Source organism: Bos indicus x Bos taurus, chromosome 7 (assembly GCF_003369695.1).
Source record: "Bos indicus x Bos taurus breed Angus x Brahman F1 hybrid chromosome 7, Bos_hybrid_MaternalHap_v2.0, whole genome shotgun sequence".
In the NCBI taxonomy this organism is placed as follows: Eukaryota; Metazoa; Chordata; class Mammalia; order Artiodactyla; family Bovidae; genus Bos; species Bos indicus x Bos taurus.
Window position 1 is genome coordinate 90,118,170 of NC_040082.1, and position 15,738 is coordinate 90,133,907.

At 59.3% G+C, this 15,738-nt stretch overlaps 1 protein-coding gene across 5 annotated transcripts in view; it reads left to right on the plus strand.

Annotated features, from left to right (window-relative positions):
- The first annotated feature begins 2,947 nt into the window (after positions 1-2,947).
- NFIC (nuclear factor I C) overlaps positions 2,948-15,738 on the plus strand; it is a 74,016-nt gene continuing 61,225 nt past the window's right edge. For 2 of the 5 annotated variants that reach the window (XM_027547190.1, XM_027547188.1), the window contains exon 1: positions 2,948-3,072. In XM_027547190.1, the coding sequence (XP_027402991.1) occupies positions 3,070-3,072 (3 nt within the window). In that variant the 5' untranslated portion in view covers positions 2,948-3,069. Of the gene's footprint in view, positions 3,073-9,628; positions 9,795-15,738 lie in introns of those variants that run through there. The other 3 variants (XM_027547189.1, XM_027547191.1, XM_027547186.1) reach the window with 3 other exon arrangements.

A 15,738-nucleotide genomic window follows, 5' to 3' on the forward strand; every position in this document is an offset into this window, starting at 1 on the left:
TAGGCCTCTACCATGTGTGCCAAACTGCTTTCCCAGTTCATATATACTTTTACCTCCAAGTAATTTATGAAAATGCCTGTTTTACCACATCCTCACCAGCACTGGGTTTTATCAATTCAGAAATCTTTACTGATCTTGATGAGTGCCAAAACATGGGAAGTTCTTATTGTTATACTTTCTTTGGTCTCTATAAGGCTGGACATTTTAAATATGTTTGCTAATCAGTCTGTCTTTTGGGAATGTTCTAGGGTGGAAGAAACATAAGTCAACACATCTGGGAGAAAGGAGATCTTTTATATACAGTGGTGGTAACTTAACAGAGTAGTGTCCTACAGTTATCCAGAAAGCAGAACTTGTAAGTGATGAACTTGGATATTTAGCAGAGGGGAATTTCCAATTGTCGAAGGTGCAGATCAGTTTCTCCTTGCTGCTTATAGCAAAATGTGAGAGGAAAGAGATAGATGGAGAGAAGCACTGTTAAGCAAAAAGGAACCAAGACTTGATGATTTGGGAGAATCTCAGCTTATGCAGATCGCCAAAGAAGCCAAAATTAGGAGATACATTGTCAGGAAAGCGTCCTCTGGACCATTATCACTTACAGGTTGGATGAAACTGGGCAAGAGTTTAAAACCTGGTCTGAGCCTCAGTTTCCTCATCTGTGAAATGGGGATATAGAGGTAATAGCACCCACCTCCTAGGGCTGCTGTAAGAGTAAATGAGTAGGTAGTCCTGTGTAAAGCATTTAACTCTATGCCCGCAGACCCAAGGATGGCCTTGTGGGCAAAATGACGGGTACGGGGGCAGCTTTCGGGCCTCCATGATAGCCCTCAAGACCCGAATCTCTGTCTGGCTGACATTAACCCACCCCTTCCCTCGTCTCCTTTCCCCTATTCTCCTCCCAGGTACCTAATTCCCTGAGGCAAGGAAGGAGTGGAGTGTTGAAGCCGGGGATTAACAGAGGCCGATTAGAGAGGAGCTGGGAGCAGTGGGTCTCTGTCCTCCTCACCCTTTCCTCTCCAGAGCCAGAGCTGGGGTATGCGCCCTACTTTCTTTGGCTCCACGTGTGTAAGACGGAAGGCCCCCTCCAGAACCTCCCCATTCCGACCTGCGAAGCACCCGGTTAGAAACGTCAGGATCAGGACCCTTGGGTTTCTGATATGCTGGTTGTTGAGTTTCCCTCTCTTCTTAAAAATCCGGCAAGGGGGACTTCCCCAGCAATCCAGTGGTTAAGACTCTGCCTTCCAATGCTGGACGCAGGGGTTCGATCCCTGGTCTGGGAACAAGGATCCCACATGCCGCTGGGTGCGGCCAAACATTTTTTTTTCAAGTGGGGAGAGGAATGTGCAGAAGAGAGAAGAAAACTTCAGCGTCCCAGAGCGAACGCTCCCTGGACGCCTGAGATATAGGCTACTTCCGTACCACTGAACATATACTATGTTGGCAGGGCTGTTGTTAGCACCTCTTGCCTGAGATTTTTTGGCCGGCCCCCGGTTTGCCCAGCAAGACACAGAATGAACTTCCAGAAGCCCCCAGAGTCAGCTAGGGCTCTAGAAGGGCAGTCAGGGCCTGATTCTGCTCCCGGAGTGCTGCCTGCGCCGACTCGAAGCCCTGGCGCTCTCCCTGTGGGAGCTGGGAATCATTTCCCCAAAGGGATCCCTGAATCCCCGAGCCCCAGCTGGGGGAAGTGAGGTCGCAGGCGGGAGGGGGGAACCCAGACGGAAGGACGGCCACAGAATCGCCTCCACCCCACCAGGTCTCAGCAAGCCCCCCTCGCATCGTCCCGGGGTTGCGCCAGACGCAGAGCCAGGGAGGAGGCGGGGAGAAGGGGGCGGTGCCTATTCTGCGGCTGCCCGAGGAGGGGGACTGCGGGAGAGCGCTCAGTGGGGTGGGGGTGGGGGTGGGGGTGGGGGGGCGCTGCGGCACGGCTTCCCAGCCCGCAGCGGCCCGCGCGGCAGGGGCGGGGGCGCTGACCCTCCCCGGTCCGGCCCTTCCCCCGCTGCGGAGGCTTCGCCATTAATCCCGACCCAGGGAGGGGGCACCTGCTCCCCCCAACACCCACGGAGCCGCCGCGCGCGCTCCCCGCCCCCGCCCCGCCTGGAGCCCCTGCGGGATCCCCAGGGAACCCCTGCCCCCCAGGTCTGTCACCCTCGCTGTCCGAGTCTGTCTGTGTCCCCATCTGTCCCGTCTCCCCGCTGTGCGTGTTTGTGTCTGTGTATCCGGGACACCTGCACTTGGGGGCAAGGGTGGCTGCGGCGATGGCTGGGAGGGAGGGGTCGTGGGGTCGGCATGGGGCTCAGACCGAGGTCTGAAGTGTCTTCCTGCGATTGTCAGTCTGTGTGGCTGAGTGACACCCCGCAAGCTGTGAATTTGTGTATGTGACAGCGTGGAGGCTGTGGGTGTCTAGGCGACACCCTGCAGACTGTGAGCATGTGGGTCCCCTTGTATCTGGATGACACCCGCAGGTTGTGAGTGTGTCTGTGTTGGTGGCATCCTGCAGAAGGTGTGCGTCCGAGAACCGAACCGAGCGTGGGCCCCGGGGTATCTAGGTGACACCCGCAGGCTGTGTGTGTCTGTAACACGTCTCAGGCGCGTCGCTGTGCTTTCTGTGTCGGTGTCGGAGTCGAGGAGGCCCGGGCCGCGAGTGTCCCCAGTTGCCTGTGTGTGTGTGTGTGTGTGTGTGTGTGTGTGAGCGCGCGCGCGCCGTAAAGGTGGATCCGCTCCCGCCGCAGCGAGCCCGACCCGGGCCCAACGACCCGCTGCCGCGACCGTTCTCCCGGCCTCCCCTCGCGCGGGCCGGGCCGGGGATGGAGCCGCAGCCTGAGCCGCCGGAGCCGGGGCCGGGACGCGGAGCGGCCTGAGGCGCGGGCGGCGCGCGGGACCGGGGGGAGGGCGGGCCGAGGGGAGGGTCCTGAGCCGGGGGGGCGGGCACGGCGCGCCCCCTCCCTAGCGCGCTCGCTCCCTCCCCCGCGCGCCCTCCCTCGCCGCCTCCTCCCGCCGCCTCCGGCCCCCCCTCGCCGGGGACCGAGCGCGCTCGCTCCGGCGCCGGCCTCGCCTCCTCGCAGCAGCGCCATGGTACGTCGCCGCCCCCACTTTCGTTTTCGCCGGGGGAGTTTTTGGGGTGGTGCGTGGGCTCCCGGCGAAAGTTGCGAGGTCTAGGGGGGCAGGGGGCGGGGGCCGCCCGGGGGAGGGGCTCGATGCGGGGAACCCCCCTCCCGCCCGCCGCCCCGGGACCCCCGCCCGCCGATCCACCCCCCCGCGGCTGGGGGCGGAGCTGGCGCGCGGGGAGCAGCGGGGGACCCCAAGTGGGGGGCCCCTCACGGGCGCGGCGGAGTTAGAGGGGAGGGCGGGGCTCCCGAGAGAGGGTCCCCCCAGGCCAGGCCTCCGCCCCCTCCTTGGCCCAGCGGGAGGGCGCGGCTCCGGGCACGAGACCCCCGAGCGCGCAGCCCGCTGGGGATCCCGGGTCGGGGAGGGGGCGCCCGCCGGGGCCTTGCGGCCCGGGGGTCGCGGCGGCCCCAGCGGGCTGCCCCGGCCCGGGCGAGCGCGGCGCGCCAGCTAGCGGAAAATGGCCGCTGCGGAGAGGGGCGGAGAGCGCGCAGCGGCCGCCGCCGGGCGCCTTGAACTTGGAGCCGGGCGGGCGGCCGCGCTCGGCGCCGCGCAGGGGCAGCCACCCGGCTGGCCCTAGCGCTGCCTGAGCCCCGCCCCCGGGCCGACCCCGGCCCTGCCGCGTCGCGCGACGGGTCCCAGCCGAGAGGGGTCACAGGGTCTAGGCCGGGCGCGCCCCAGGCCCGCAAGCGCCGGTAGCTGCACTTGAAGGTTCCGGTGTCCGGTCCGCCGGTGTCTGTGGCATCCGCACTCGAGGGCTGCGTTTGGGGCCCCTGTGCTCTGCAACGGGTCAACACGGGTCCCTGGGGGTGCATTCGAGGGTCTGTGCGGCTAGGTGGTCCCATCCCTGTCCGTGGGTCCCCAGGCGTGGGGTCCTCTCCTTTACGAATCTGTGTATCTGCGCATCCACGTGGCTGTGTGTGTGTTGTGTTGCGTGTTGTTAGAGCATTGTGCAACTATGGGACAGTGTGTACGTGTTGGGGTAACTGGGCGACTGTGCCATGCGTCCCCGTGGGGCGGTGTTGTGAAGCAGCGTGTCTGGGTTGTGTGTCCCCGGGGAATGTGATGTCCCTGGATGACCGTGGGGGTGTCCCCGTGTGAGTGGGAGGGGGGGTTAGGGGGTTGCCACTGAGTGGGGAGCTGTGTCGTGTGACTGCGTCTCAGGGGACATTTCGGTGTCACTGTGTGCGTTTGACTGGCGCTGAGTGACTATTCTGAGGATGGGTCTACGCTTTCTCCCCCACTCCCCCCAGTCCCTTTTTCCCCCCTAACCCGAGCTACCAGGTGGGGGACGGTGGCTTCCTTCACTTTGCCAAAGCTCTGTCCCTTCCTCTCACTCCCCACCCAGTTCCTTCCAACTCCCCCTGCCTCGAGGTCCCCCATCCGCGCGTCCCCAGGTGGTCCCAGCTTGAGGTTTGGGCGCGAGGTGGCGCCGGGACGCGATCACTCGGCGGCGACGTCTCCCGCCAGGGGCTGCGCGTGCGCGGGGACCTGGCCCAGAGAGGGGCGGGGCAGCGGGGGTCCCCACTCCTCCTCTGAGGAGGTCCGGAGGGATGGATGGTTACCCAAGCTCGCGTGGGTTAGGTCTGGACCAGGGAAGTGGCCAAGGAGACCCTCTGGGCTGGATGGACAGGGAGCCGCGCTGCGAGCCCTGCCTCCAGCACTTGTCTGGGACGGGCCAGACGCATGGGCACGCAGTGTTGTTTTCTCCCCTCCAGGGGAATCCCCACCGCGCCCCCACGCCCCACCCCAGGGCGCTTTATATAATTTTCTAAATATAAAAGCCCCAAGACTAGGCGCGAGTCTTTGGGTCTTACTTTGAACCTGCATCCCTTTTGGGGGTGTTGTTTGGGAAGGGGAAAAAAAGGGGTCCCACAGTGACACGGAATCATCCACACCCAGTACTCGGGTCCTCAGCTCATGTGAGCTCCCCCACCCTCAGGCCCCTCCACAGCCTGTGCTCCCCACCCCGTACACCCACGGCCAGCGCTGAAACGCTGCCCTCCCCCACCCCCCACCCCCAGGCACTGCCCTCCACCACACTGGCCTCCCTCCCCACCTGTCACCAGGTGTGCAGGGGAACACCTTCGTGTAATCGCAGTCAGTAGCACACACCCGTGACCCTCACAGCTATCTGTTCACAGCCACACATGTATAGAATTCTGCCCCTACACAGGTGCACACACAATCACACACAGGCAGGCAGCAGACACACAAACAGGCACCTGCATTTGTGGGAGGGGGAGGAGCCAAGCCCATCCCGCCCTCCCCCAGCTCCATGTACAAGCCAGGGTCCCTGAAGATCTGGAGAGCAAAGACTCCATCTGTGGGGGTAACTTGGGGGGGGGGCAGCCATGAGGGAGGAGCAGGAATGCAGTGTGTTGTGTGTCACTGTGCATGTATTGTGTGCGTGTGTGATAGTCACTCAGTTGTGTCCAACTCTTGGCGACCCATGGACTATAGCTTCCCAGGCTCCCTCTGTCCGTGGGATTCTCCAGGCAAGAATACTGGAGCGGGTTGCCATTTACTTCTTCAGGAGATCTTCCCAACTCAGGGATCCCGAATTGCAGGTGGATTCTTTACCGTCTGAGCCACCAGGGAAGCCTCTGAGTGAATATGTGTGTGTGTGTGTGCGCGCTGGTGTATAATCCTGGGAGGCGTTCTGCCTATGGGTGCGTGTGCTCCTAAGCATGTATGGCTGTGTTGTGGTCTGAGTTTGTGATTCTGGCTGGTTGCACTTGTGTTGTATTTGGGGTTGTGCATGCCCTCGTATGGGTCTGTGTGTCTCTCTGTGAGTCTATGTGAGTCTGTGTGTGTGTCCCCTTGGGTCTGGGTATCTGTCAGAGTCTGTGTGACATGCGAGAATCTGTGTGTCTCCGTATGAGGTGTTTCTGTACATCTGTGTATCTCTCGTGACATGCTCGGTGTGTTTGTGTGCCTCTGTGTTGTATGTCTGTGTCAGCCTCAATGTCATCCCACCATCAATTCTCAAGGCTGAGGACCTTAACATGCCCCTCTGGAGGTTCAATTTCTCATCTGTAAAATGGGGACACAGGATGCCCTGCAAGGTAGGAGGAGGAATGGTCCTGCCCCCCTGGCTGGAGCTCAGTTTGCTGCGTATGGCAGCTGGGGGGTTCCCAGGCGGCTCCAGCTCTTATCTTTCCTCCCTGAGCTGCTCTTGCTTTTTAAAATTTTGCTGTGGATTCCACTCACATTTTAAAAGTTTGCCTTTTAATAACACAAGCCACTCATGAACATCTTAAGAGGATGGAGAAGTGCCCAGAGTAAAAATCAAACCTTCCTTGTCACCCCCACCCTGTGGGACTCCCTACTCCAGAAAAGCCCTATTTTCACCCAGCTTTGTCTGAGCAGCTACACATGTAACAGATACACATTCTCATAAAGGATATATGTATATTCTTTAAAAAAAAAATTCCCAAATGCAATCTTGAGTCTGTTTGCTGAGTCTACAGCAGAGGTTCTCCCCAGGGCACACTGAGTGAGGTCTGGGGACACCCGTGGTTGTCACACTGGGGGGCGGGGCTCCTGTTGTCCACCCCCACCCCCCCGCACAGTGCTCAGGACAGCCCAATCAGAGAGGATGGTCTGAAGTGCTGAGTGGGGAGGAGCCCTGGGCTGCAGGGTATTTCTTGGAGGCGTCTCCAGGTAGAAGTCCCTTGTTCTTTTGTGGAGCTGTGTAGTATTTCTGGGTGGCACTGCTGAACTGGTCCCCACGAGGACGGACACGGTAGCTGGTTCCAGATTGTTGGCATTAGTGTTATAGGGTGACAGTCAACACCCTCCTGCATCTATAGCTGGGACAGTTACAGAGGAGCCTAAGAGTGAGTGATGGGGAGAGCATTTTTAAACAGATGAGTTAACTTATGTTCCAAAGCGCCAGGAGCTAAAGTCATGCAGTGCCCCCCTCCCCAGATGTTTCACACATAGGTCCAATCCAGCAATTGTTTTGTTTCAAAAACACTATGTGCATTCCAAACATTGGCAGGTTTACCCACAACAGGCCAGAGGGGTAGAAACTTTTATCACCCCATTTCTCAGAACGGGAAGCTGAGGCACAGGCACTTTGGGCTCCTGGCTAAAGGAGACATACACCCAAGGCTGTAACCCTGCACTAAAACTGCCCTGCTGTGGACCTATTGTTTACACTGTAGGGACCCCTTCCTGCTGAACTCGATGATATAGATGGATAGATACAGACAAATGCATTGCTAAGTCGCTTCAGTCATGTCTGACTCTTTGCGACCCCATGGACTGTAGCCTGTCAGGCTCCTCTGTCCATGGGATTCTACAGGCAAGAATACTGGACTGGGTTGCCATTTCCTTCTCCAGGAGATCTTCCCAACCCAGGGATCAAACCTTAATCTCTTATGTCTCCTGCATTGGCAGGTGGGTTTTTTACAGCTAGCACCACCTGGGAAGCCTAGATAGATATAGATAGACAGACAGATAGAACTCTTCACTCTCAATTGTGAACTTGCACCCGCCACCACTAATGTATTAATACTGTCTTTCCACACCTTATCTCAAGGACTCCGATCTGCCCAACCTCCCAAAATGTGAGAGTTGCATCTATTGTAACCATTTTACAGATGTGGAAACTGAGGTTTAGACAGAGACAGAGAGAGTCTGTGCTCTCCAAACTGCGTTCCAGAGTAACCCAAACTACCTGGTGAAGGCTGCATGCCGAGTGGGTGTTGGGAACAGTCTGGCAGTCGCAGCCACCTGGGAGAAAGCTCCTAAGGCAACTTGAACTTGAAAATGTCTGTGAATTGGGGATTCTGCCCTCCAGGTGTTCACAATGGTTTTCAAAATAATAAAATATTGCTTTCTGTTATGTTGGCATTTGGATTCCTAGACACCTGTCTCTCTCTTTCATCCTGAGGTTTAAATGCCCCCCATGGTTGCACAGTGGGAATTTAGAAAAACAAAACATTAGTGAAGTGCCATTTGAGTGACTGTCACTCACAGCAGGGGGAGCCGGCAGGACGGAGGGTGTACGTGTCTGTGTGAATCCTGCTTCCTTCTGGCCTAACCCCAGGGCCCCAGGTCAGTAGCATCCTTTCCTCGGGCCTCGGGTTCCTCCCCTATAACATGGGGGAAAAGCATTCTTTCTGGGCATGGGGCAGCTGCCCCAAGTTGGCAAGGGGTTATCATTTGTCCTTGGAGATGGGTCAGAATGGCCAAGCTTTCTAAGAGCATCTCAGTGCATATTTAACAGAAGGTCAAGGCACTTCTAAGTGCTGTTCTTCTGCTGACCAACACCAGGGGGTGGGCACTGTTCATGCACTTCACAGGGGAGGATGCCAAGGGGGGAGCATCCTGCTCTTTGAGGTGGCAGAAGTGCCTGAGAGAGGCTGGGAGGGTGTGCAGGATGAACACAGGGAGGGGTGAGGCCAGGTCCTCAGGCTCCCTGGGGGCTCAGACTGGAGGAGGGCAGGTCTGTTCTCCAGAGGGGGAACAACAGAGCCTGCCATGTGGGCTCAGGGGCCAGGTAACTGGGCTCCAAGCCACTCCAGTGCCTCAGTTTCTGGATCCAGTCAAATGGGTCCACTGTGGGTGGGGGTCAGTAAGAATCACTGGACACCCAGGAAGAGGCTGCAAGGGTTTATCTGGCCAGCCTGAGGTCTTCCTGGACACCTTCCTCCTGGGGTACTGGGGAAACATATAGGGGAGGCCCAAACCCCACCCACCCAGCTCCCAGTTCTCCTTTGGTGCTGGCTGAGGAAGCAAGAGCAGAGTTCTGGAGGCTCCCCTGTTGGTTGGGGCCCTTCTGGCTACGGAAGGGCAGTTGTAGCCAAGTCCCTCTGCCTGGGAACTGCAGTCCCCGTCTGGCTTCCCGGGGCTGTCAGGGGGAGAGGATACCATAAGACCCCCTTCTCCCGCCATGCACCCCGGGTTGTACATCTTTAAGGGGAAAAGCGCGCTCGCGCCGGGCCTCTGCACACGTCACTTCTTCATTCTTTCCCTCCCCCCACCTTGGCTCCTTTCTCCAACTTCCCGGCCAGCTTGGGGCGGGTTGTGGGGGGGGCCTTCAAAATCCACCTTCGGCCCCCAAATGTCCCGCAAGAGCCACCAACCCCTACCCACCCGACTCGGGCGGGCGATCCAGGGGGACCCGCTGCGGTTGGGGTGTGCGCAAGCCCGTTGGTTCCCGTCCGGTGCCCCGGCACAGGGCGGCTCGAAATTCGTAATCATAAGCAATGATGGGGGTTCAGGAGGCATGGGGAGCGCGGGGTGGGGGGCGGCTTTCCTTTCTCGCTCGCGCTCTTTTTTTACCCCCCTCGTTTCTTTGAAAGTTGGATATTGAGAAGTGGGAGGTTCGGGATGGGAGGGGAGAGAAATTGGGGGAGGGAGGGGGGTGGTTGTCGGAGGGAGGAGAGACAGAGACACAGAGAGAGACAGAGACGGGGGGGTGCTGGAAAGGAAGAGAGAGAGACAGACAGAGGGAGAGAGAGAGGGAGTCGGGCGCAGGAGAGAGGGAGAGCGCGGGAGGAGGGAGGGAGGCAGACCGAGGGAGGAGGCGGCGAGGAGCGCGCCGGCCGCGGCCGCGGGGGGGGGGGGGGGGGGGGGGTTTGGAAAAATGACTCAGTAAGTTCAGCGCGCCCGCTCCGGCCGGCCCTGCGCCTCCCGCCGCGCCCGGGATGTATTCGTCCCCGCTCTGCCTGACCCAGGTACGCCCCCCGCCCGGCCCCGGGTGCGTGCCCCCGGTGCCCCGGCCCCGCGCCCCCCGCCACCAGGCCCCAGAGTTTGGAAGCCCGAGGAGGCGGGACGGAAAAGGCGCGCGTCCCTCCCGCCCCCGCCTCAGGCCAGGGTCCGGTAGGCGGCGGGGGGATGGGCCGGGACCCTCACCCGGGACGCCTGCCCTGCGTGCCCCACGGGACCTCTCCCCCTGGCGGACGTGGGGGCTCACCCTGCAGTCTCGCCCTCCCCAGACGCAGGAGGCGCACCCCCACCCAACCCGGGAAGGTCGAGGGGTGCCCGGGAGAAGGCCAAAGGCGGGGTTCTGTGCGAACCCCCGGACTGGACCCAGGCCTGCTCATAGGAGGAATCGAGGGGGTCCCCGTTGGACCCTGGATGCCAGGAGACTCTGGAGGGGAGAACCCCTCTGATATGGGGACGAACGCCCCCCCACCCCATAAGGTGGTGCCCCGCCACCCCGGCCCTGGCCGCCTTTCCCCCCATTATTGGCCCACGTGTGCGCGGAGGGGGAGGGGGCACGCGAAGTTGGAGGCACCAGCGGTGGGGGGAGGGGGTGCTCCAACTTCCCGTCGGGTCTCCCACTCCCCGCGCGCCCCCAACCCCGGCCCGATATTTTCGCTGCATCGATTGTGGGTTATTGAGCCGCCGCCGCCGGCGGGAGGAGCCGGGAGGCCGGGCGAGCCCGGGTCTGGCCCGGGCACTGCGGCGCTGCAGACGCCCTCGCCAGCCCGGCACCTGCCCCTGCCCCCTCGTGTAGCCTCTCACCCCTGGCCGCGCTCCCAGGCTACCCGGGCTCGGCCCTTGTGCAATGACCCAGGGGGTGTGTGGGGAGGGGGCGGCTGTGCCCGGGGTTGCCCCAGGGGACCCCTTCTCTCCCCCAGCTTCCTCCAGGGGGACCCTCCCAGGTCTGCTGGTTCCACTCTCCAGCTCCGCCCCCACCCCACGTCCTTGGATGTCTTTAACACATGGGGGTCCGGCCTCAGTTTCCCTCAAAGTGACAAGTGGCTGCGGAGGCAGTTTCTGGAGGCAAAGGCAGTGTCAAGTGCGGAGCCGCAGAAGCTGGGCATCCAGCGGGCCACCGACTATCCTGAGGACAAACTACTGTGTGGGGAGCACGTGGATGCTAGTCTCTGCTGGGCGTCCCCCGCCACCATTCACGATCCTGGGGTGCCCCTCCCGCATAGCAAGCTCTTTCTCACAGGCCCCCTCCAGCCCCCGCAGTTTCTGGCTCCCCACAGGGAATGTGAGGGCCCATGCCAAGGGGGTCTCAGGGCCTGTCTTACCCCTTATCCTCCGAGTGACCTTGGGGATGTCCCTGCCCCTCTCCAGACCTCCCTTCCCCTTCAGAGCAATTTTTGGTGTTCCCCAAAGCCGTCATCGCTGGCTCCCCTCTGCCGCTTGTTGCCCTAAAGCTCACCAAGTACCATAAGGGTCCTAGTCAGGGTTGCTGGGTGACCTTGGGCCTCAAGGGGTGGCCTGGGTGGCCCCGAGGTGCCCCCGCCCCCTCCGTCCTTCCCGCGCTTGCTGGCTCCCTCCCTCTGGGAACCGCCCAGGGGGGCTGAGCCCAGGGAGGCTATTCCAGGCGAGGAGATTGGACGGCAGCCTATTGTCACTGCGCCCTGGAATTCCCCCATCAGGACTCCTTGGGAGACAGGCCTTGGTCCACGTTGCCTGGGGGTGGGGGGTGGCAGTGAGAAGCAGAGCTGGCCTTCCTCTGCTCCCTGGGCCTGGCTTTCCCCGGGCACAGGGCAAGGATCAGCCAGGCAGGCTCTCGGTGGAAACATGGTAATGAAAAATACCTGAGGTTCTGTGTGCAAAGGACAGGGCGACCGGGAGACAGTCCGGTGGAGAGAGGACCTGGGAGCTCCCAGGCCAGGGTGGGGATGGGGTGACCCAGAGGCAAGGGGATCCCTCTCCTCTGCTTATTCTCCCACGGGTGCCCCTCACTCTGGAGGGATGCCTGGGACCCCCTTCAGCACAGCCTCGGTGTAATCTCAAAAGCTGCATGCAGGCTCAGTCTGGTCTGGGCTTTCCATCTGGGGGATCTGGAAAGACTGTTCACGGAGGACCCCCACTCCTGGCTGCATCTTAATCTCGCCCTACCCACCTCTCTCTGACTGCCTGCATCTCTCCCTGTCTCTCTCCCTCTCCATCTCTGGGCCTCTGTCTCCCCTCCTCTACTGACTAATTTTACGACCTGAGCCCATCCGAAAATAGCTCCCTTTTAGCTGATCCGACCCGGATCTTCTCAGAGCCGAGACTGGATGGGGGTGTGTGAAGGGAGGGAGCCGGGCTGCTCCGGTGCCAGCCCGCCCTGTGCCCCCAAGGTCCTGCCCACCTGGGGTGGGGGTAGTGCGGCCACGGCCCAGGCGGCCCTGGAGGATTCTGGGAGCGCCGTCCTTGTTTCAATGGTGACTCAAACGCTTTTCACTTTTACTCTTAAGAGGAACTGTGTGGAGCAGCCGTTACTTCCATAAATCCTGCCGGCGGGAAGGCCGGCCTCCCCACGCTTGCCCCGCTCTGGGCCTCCCTCCCTGCCTCCCTCCCGCCCGCCTCTACCGCCACGTTAGTTATTCCGGGTTTGGGGCCAAATCCCTCTTGGCTGCAGTGCCCAGGATTCCCCGGGGCTGAGGCTGGGCCTGGGCCGTGGCCACAGCAGTGCCGGCTGCCAGGGCCCCCCTCATTCATTCATTCTTCCCTTCATTGCTTCACCCCATTGCCTGGTGGGGCAACACTCTTTTTTAAAAAATCACTGTTTCTCCAGTGGGGAGACTGAGGCTAGGAGAGGGTCCCGGACTCTGTCTTGATTGAATATGATAGATCTTCATTAAGCGCCTCCTATGGGCCAGATGTATGTGGCGGCGGCTTGTGGCAGGGCACAGAAGGCATGAAGTGCCAGCCTAGTATGAGTTCATGGAGGCTCTGCTGGAATTTGGGGGCTGGGTCTCCCAGCATTTCAGGACTGGGAGAGGGGCCAAGACCAGAGAGGGCTAGGGCCTGCCCCCGGGTGGCACAGCATGGCTGGTGAGTCTGGAACTGGAGCCACTGCCCACCTGACTGGTCAGGCCTGGGCAGGTGGGTGCTCCCTGAGGTTACCCCCCACGACCTGTGGTCTGGTGGTCTCCGATTGGCTCCTGTCCAAGGCACGACCTCGCCCCATGTTTCTCTCCCTCTCTCTGTCTCTCTCTGAGTCTAGTCTGTGTCTCTTCCCCTCCCTCCTCTGCAGCGGAGGTGCTTCAACGCGTCAGGGTCGGGTGCCTTGTAAATCACGACACTGGGCTTCTGGCCGAGTCAGCGAGTCAGCGTTCTCTCCCTTCCTCCCCTCCTTGCTCGCTCTCTGCCTGAGCTGACCTACCTTCCTGTCTCCCACCTAACGGATGGGACCCACCAAATGTCCTGGGGCTTCCTGTCCCATGAGCAGGCGGGTTCGCAGTGACCGCACACACGTGTACTGGCTCGTGGCCTGGGTGCGAGTGAACCCTGGGTGTGCCGTCCCCAAAGCTCACACTCCCACACGTGTAGGCACACAGATGTGCACACGTATGTGCCCTGCCTGGGATCAAGAGGCAGGAACCCAGGTTGACCTTGGATATGCATGTAGATCCTGCCTAAGTGGCTGTGTATCTCTAGGCAGGTGACCTAGTCCTTCCTTGCATGCTTCAACCTTAGCTTGGGGCCTGGTATACAGTCGGTGCCAAATAAGCTTGGCTGTGATGATGGTTGTCACTAAACTAAGAACTGCAGCTTCCCAGGTGGCACTAGTGGTAAAGAACCTGCTTGCCAAGGCAGGAGATGCAAGAGACACAGGTTCGATCTCTAGATCAGGAAGATCCTCTGGCAAAGGGCATAGCAACCCACTCCAGTATCCTTGCCTAGAGAATCCCATGAACAGAGGAGCCTGGTGGGCTATAGTCCATGGGGTGGCAAAGAGTCAGACACGACTGAAGTGACTTAGCACAGAAACTGATAACTGGATTAAACACCCCACAGGCATTTTCCGGCTCGTCCTCCTTGCCTTCTGTCACTATCTGCTCAGGGTGAGCTGGGAGCCAGGGGCAACAGTGACTCCCCAGAACCTTGAGCCCTAACCACCACCACCACCACCAGGGTTTTTCTCTTGGTCTTTCCTCCCCTACCTGCCTAGCCCTGTACAGGGTCTCCCTGAGTTTGACCAGACCCACATGGGAACCAGCTTCCTTCGTCGACTGGGGTGTGTGCCTTGGGAACAAGCAGAAGATGAAGTTGGTGCTTTCTAATCTGGATGCCATTGAAGCAGCAGTGAAGAAACAGATCAAAGCCACGCCCTCGAGGGGCTGCAGTGTAGTGAGGGGATGGCAGGACCTGGCTGCTGCTTTGGTGTCCCGAGGAGGAGGTGGCATGTGATCCAGGGCTGAGCAGCAGAAGGGGCCCACATGGGATTCAGAGAAAGCAGGTGGGGTACAGAACAGGAAGCCCTGAGGAATGACCAGACCCTGAGCTCGGGGGGTTGGGGGAGCTGGCAGTGGGGCCAAGGATCAGGAAGTTCAAGGTCATGGGACCCAGGTTCAAGTCCCAGCTCAGCTCCTTCCTGGCTCTGTGGCTGTGGGCCAGTGGCTTCAAGGCTCTGTGCCTCAGTCTTTCCCTCTGGACAGTGGGTACAACAATTTTTCCCATTTTGTAGAGTTGAGAGCTCAGTAAATGTTCAGCCTTGCTCCCTGTCTCTCTCCCTCACACCCGAACCTTCTGGCTCAGCATCCACCCAGGACCCCAGGGCACAGAGAGTAAAGTCAGGAGATTCAGGGCTCAGACTCACTGGTCACTTTGCCAGGTTTTCTACTCCCTGGACTTAGTTTACCCAAAGTCTTCCCAGGAGGTCCTCAAAGGCCCTGCCTGACCTGCCCATCCCCTCCCTGCCTGCCCTCTTTTCCTCTCCCTCTCACTCACTCTGCTCCAGCCTCACTGTCCTCCCCGCCTGTTCTCTCCAAACATAAGGCATGATCCTGCCTCAGGACCTTTGCATGTGCTGTGTTCTCCACTTGGAAAGCTCCTACCATGGATGCTCATCTTTTAGGTCTTTGTTCAAGTGTCCTTTCCTATGAGAGACCCTCCCTGACCACCTCCAACTAAAAAGAACCATCCCCAGGGGACTCCTTGGACCGCCCCCCACAAACTCCTTTAAATTTCTTTAGAGCACATTGTTCAACCTGACATTTTCTTTTTTGTTCCATCCTTCCTTTCTTTTGCTTTCTGTCTTTCATTTATTTATTTTTTTAGCCACACCTCCAAGCTTGTGGGATCTTAGTCCCCCAACCAGGGGTGAAACCCAGACCCTCAGCATTGAGAGTGTGGAGGTGGAGTCCTAACCCCTGGATCACCAGGGAATTCCCTGTTTTATTTATTTATTGGCTGCAGCTTGTGGGATCTTAGTCCCCCAACCAGGGATTGAACCCATGCCCCCTGCAGTTGAAGTGCAAAGTCTTAACCACTGGACAACCAGGGAAGTCCAACCTGACATTTTATTACATTTCCTAGCTTGTTTAATATCCATCCCTGTCCAAATCAGGATCCAGGTGAGGGCTGAGCCCAGGGCTCTGCTGGGCCCCAGCATCATGCATGGAGCTGGCACTCAAGAGATACTTGTTGGAACATCAAATGTATTTTTCCCTCATTGGATAAGAGCTGTTCATAAGCTATGATGCTCTGAACTTGGAAGGAGGAATCACTAGCAAGAACACTTAGTCTGGCACCAAATGGGCCTGCATTCAAATATGAGTTCTGCTGTTCGACACTTAACAGTGGGCTTACCTGGAGGAAGGGACATTGGAACCTGAGTTTTGAAGGATGCACAGGAGTTTGAGATGAGCACTCAGGAGGTGGACAAGAGATTCTCAGTAACATTCGTTGAGTCACTGAGGAGAGAAATGCTTTGTGGAAAAC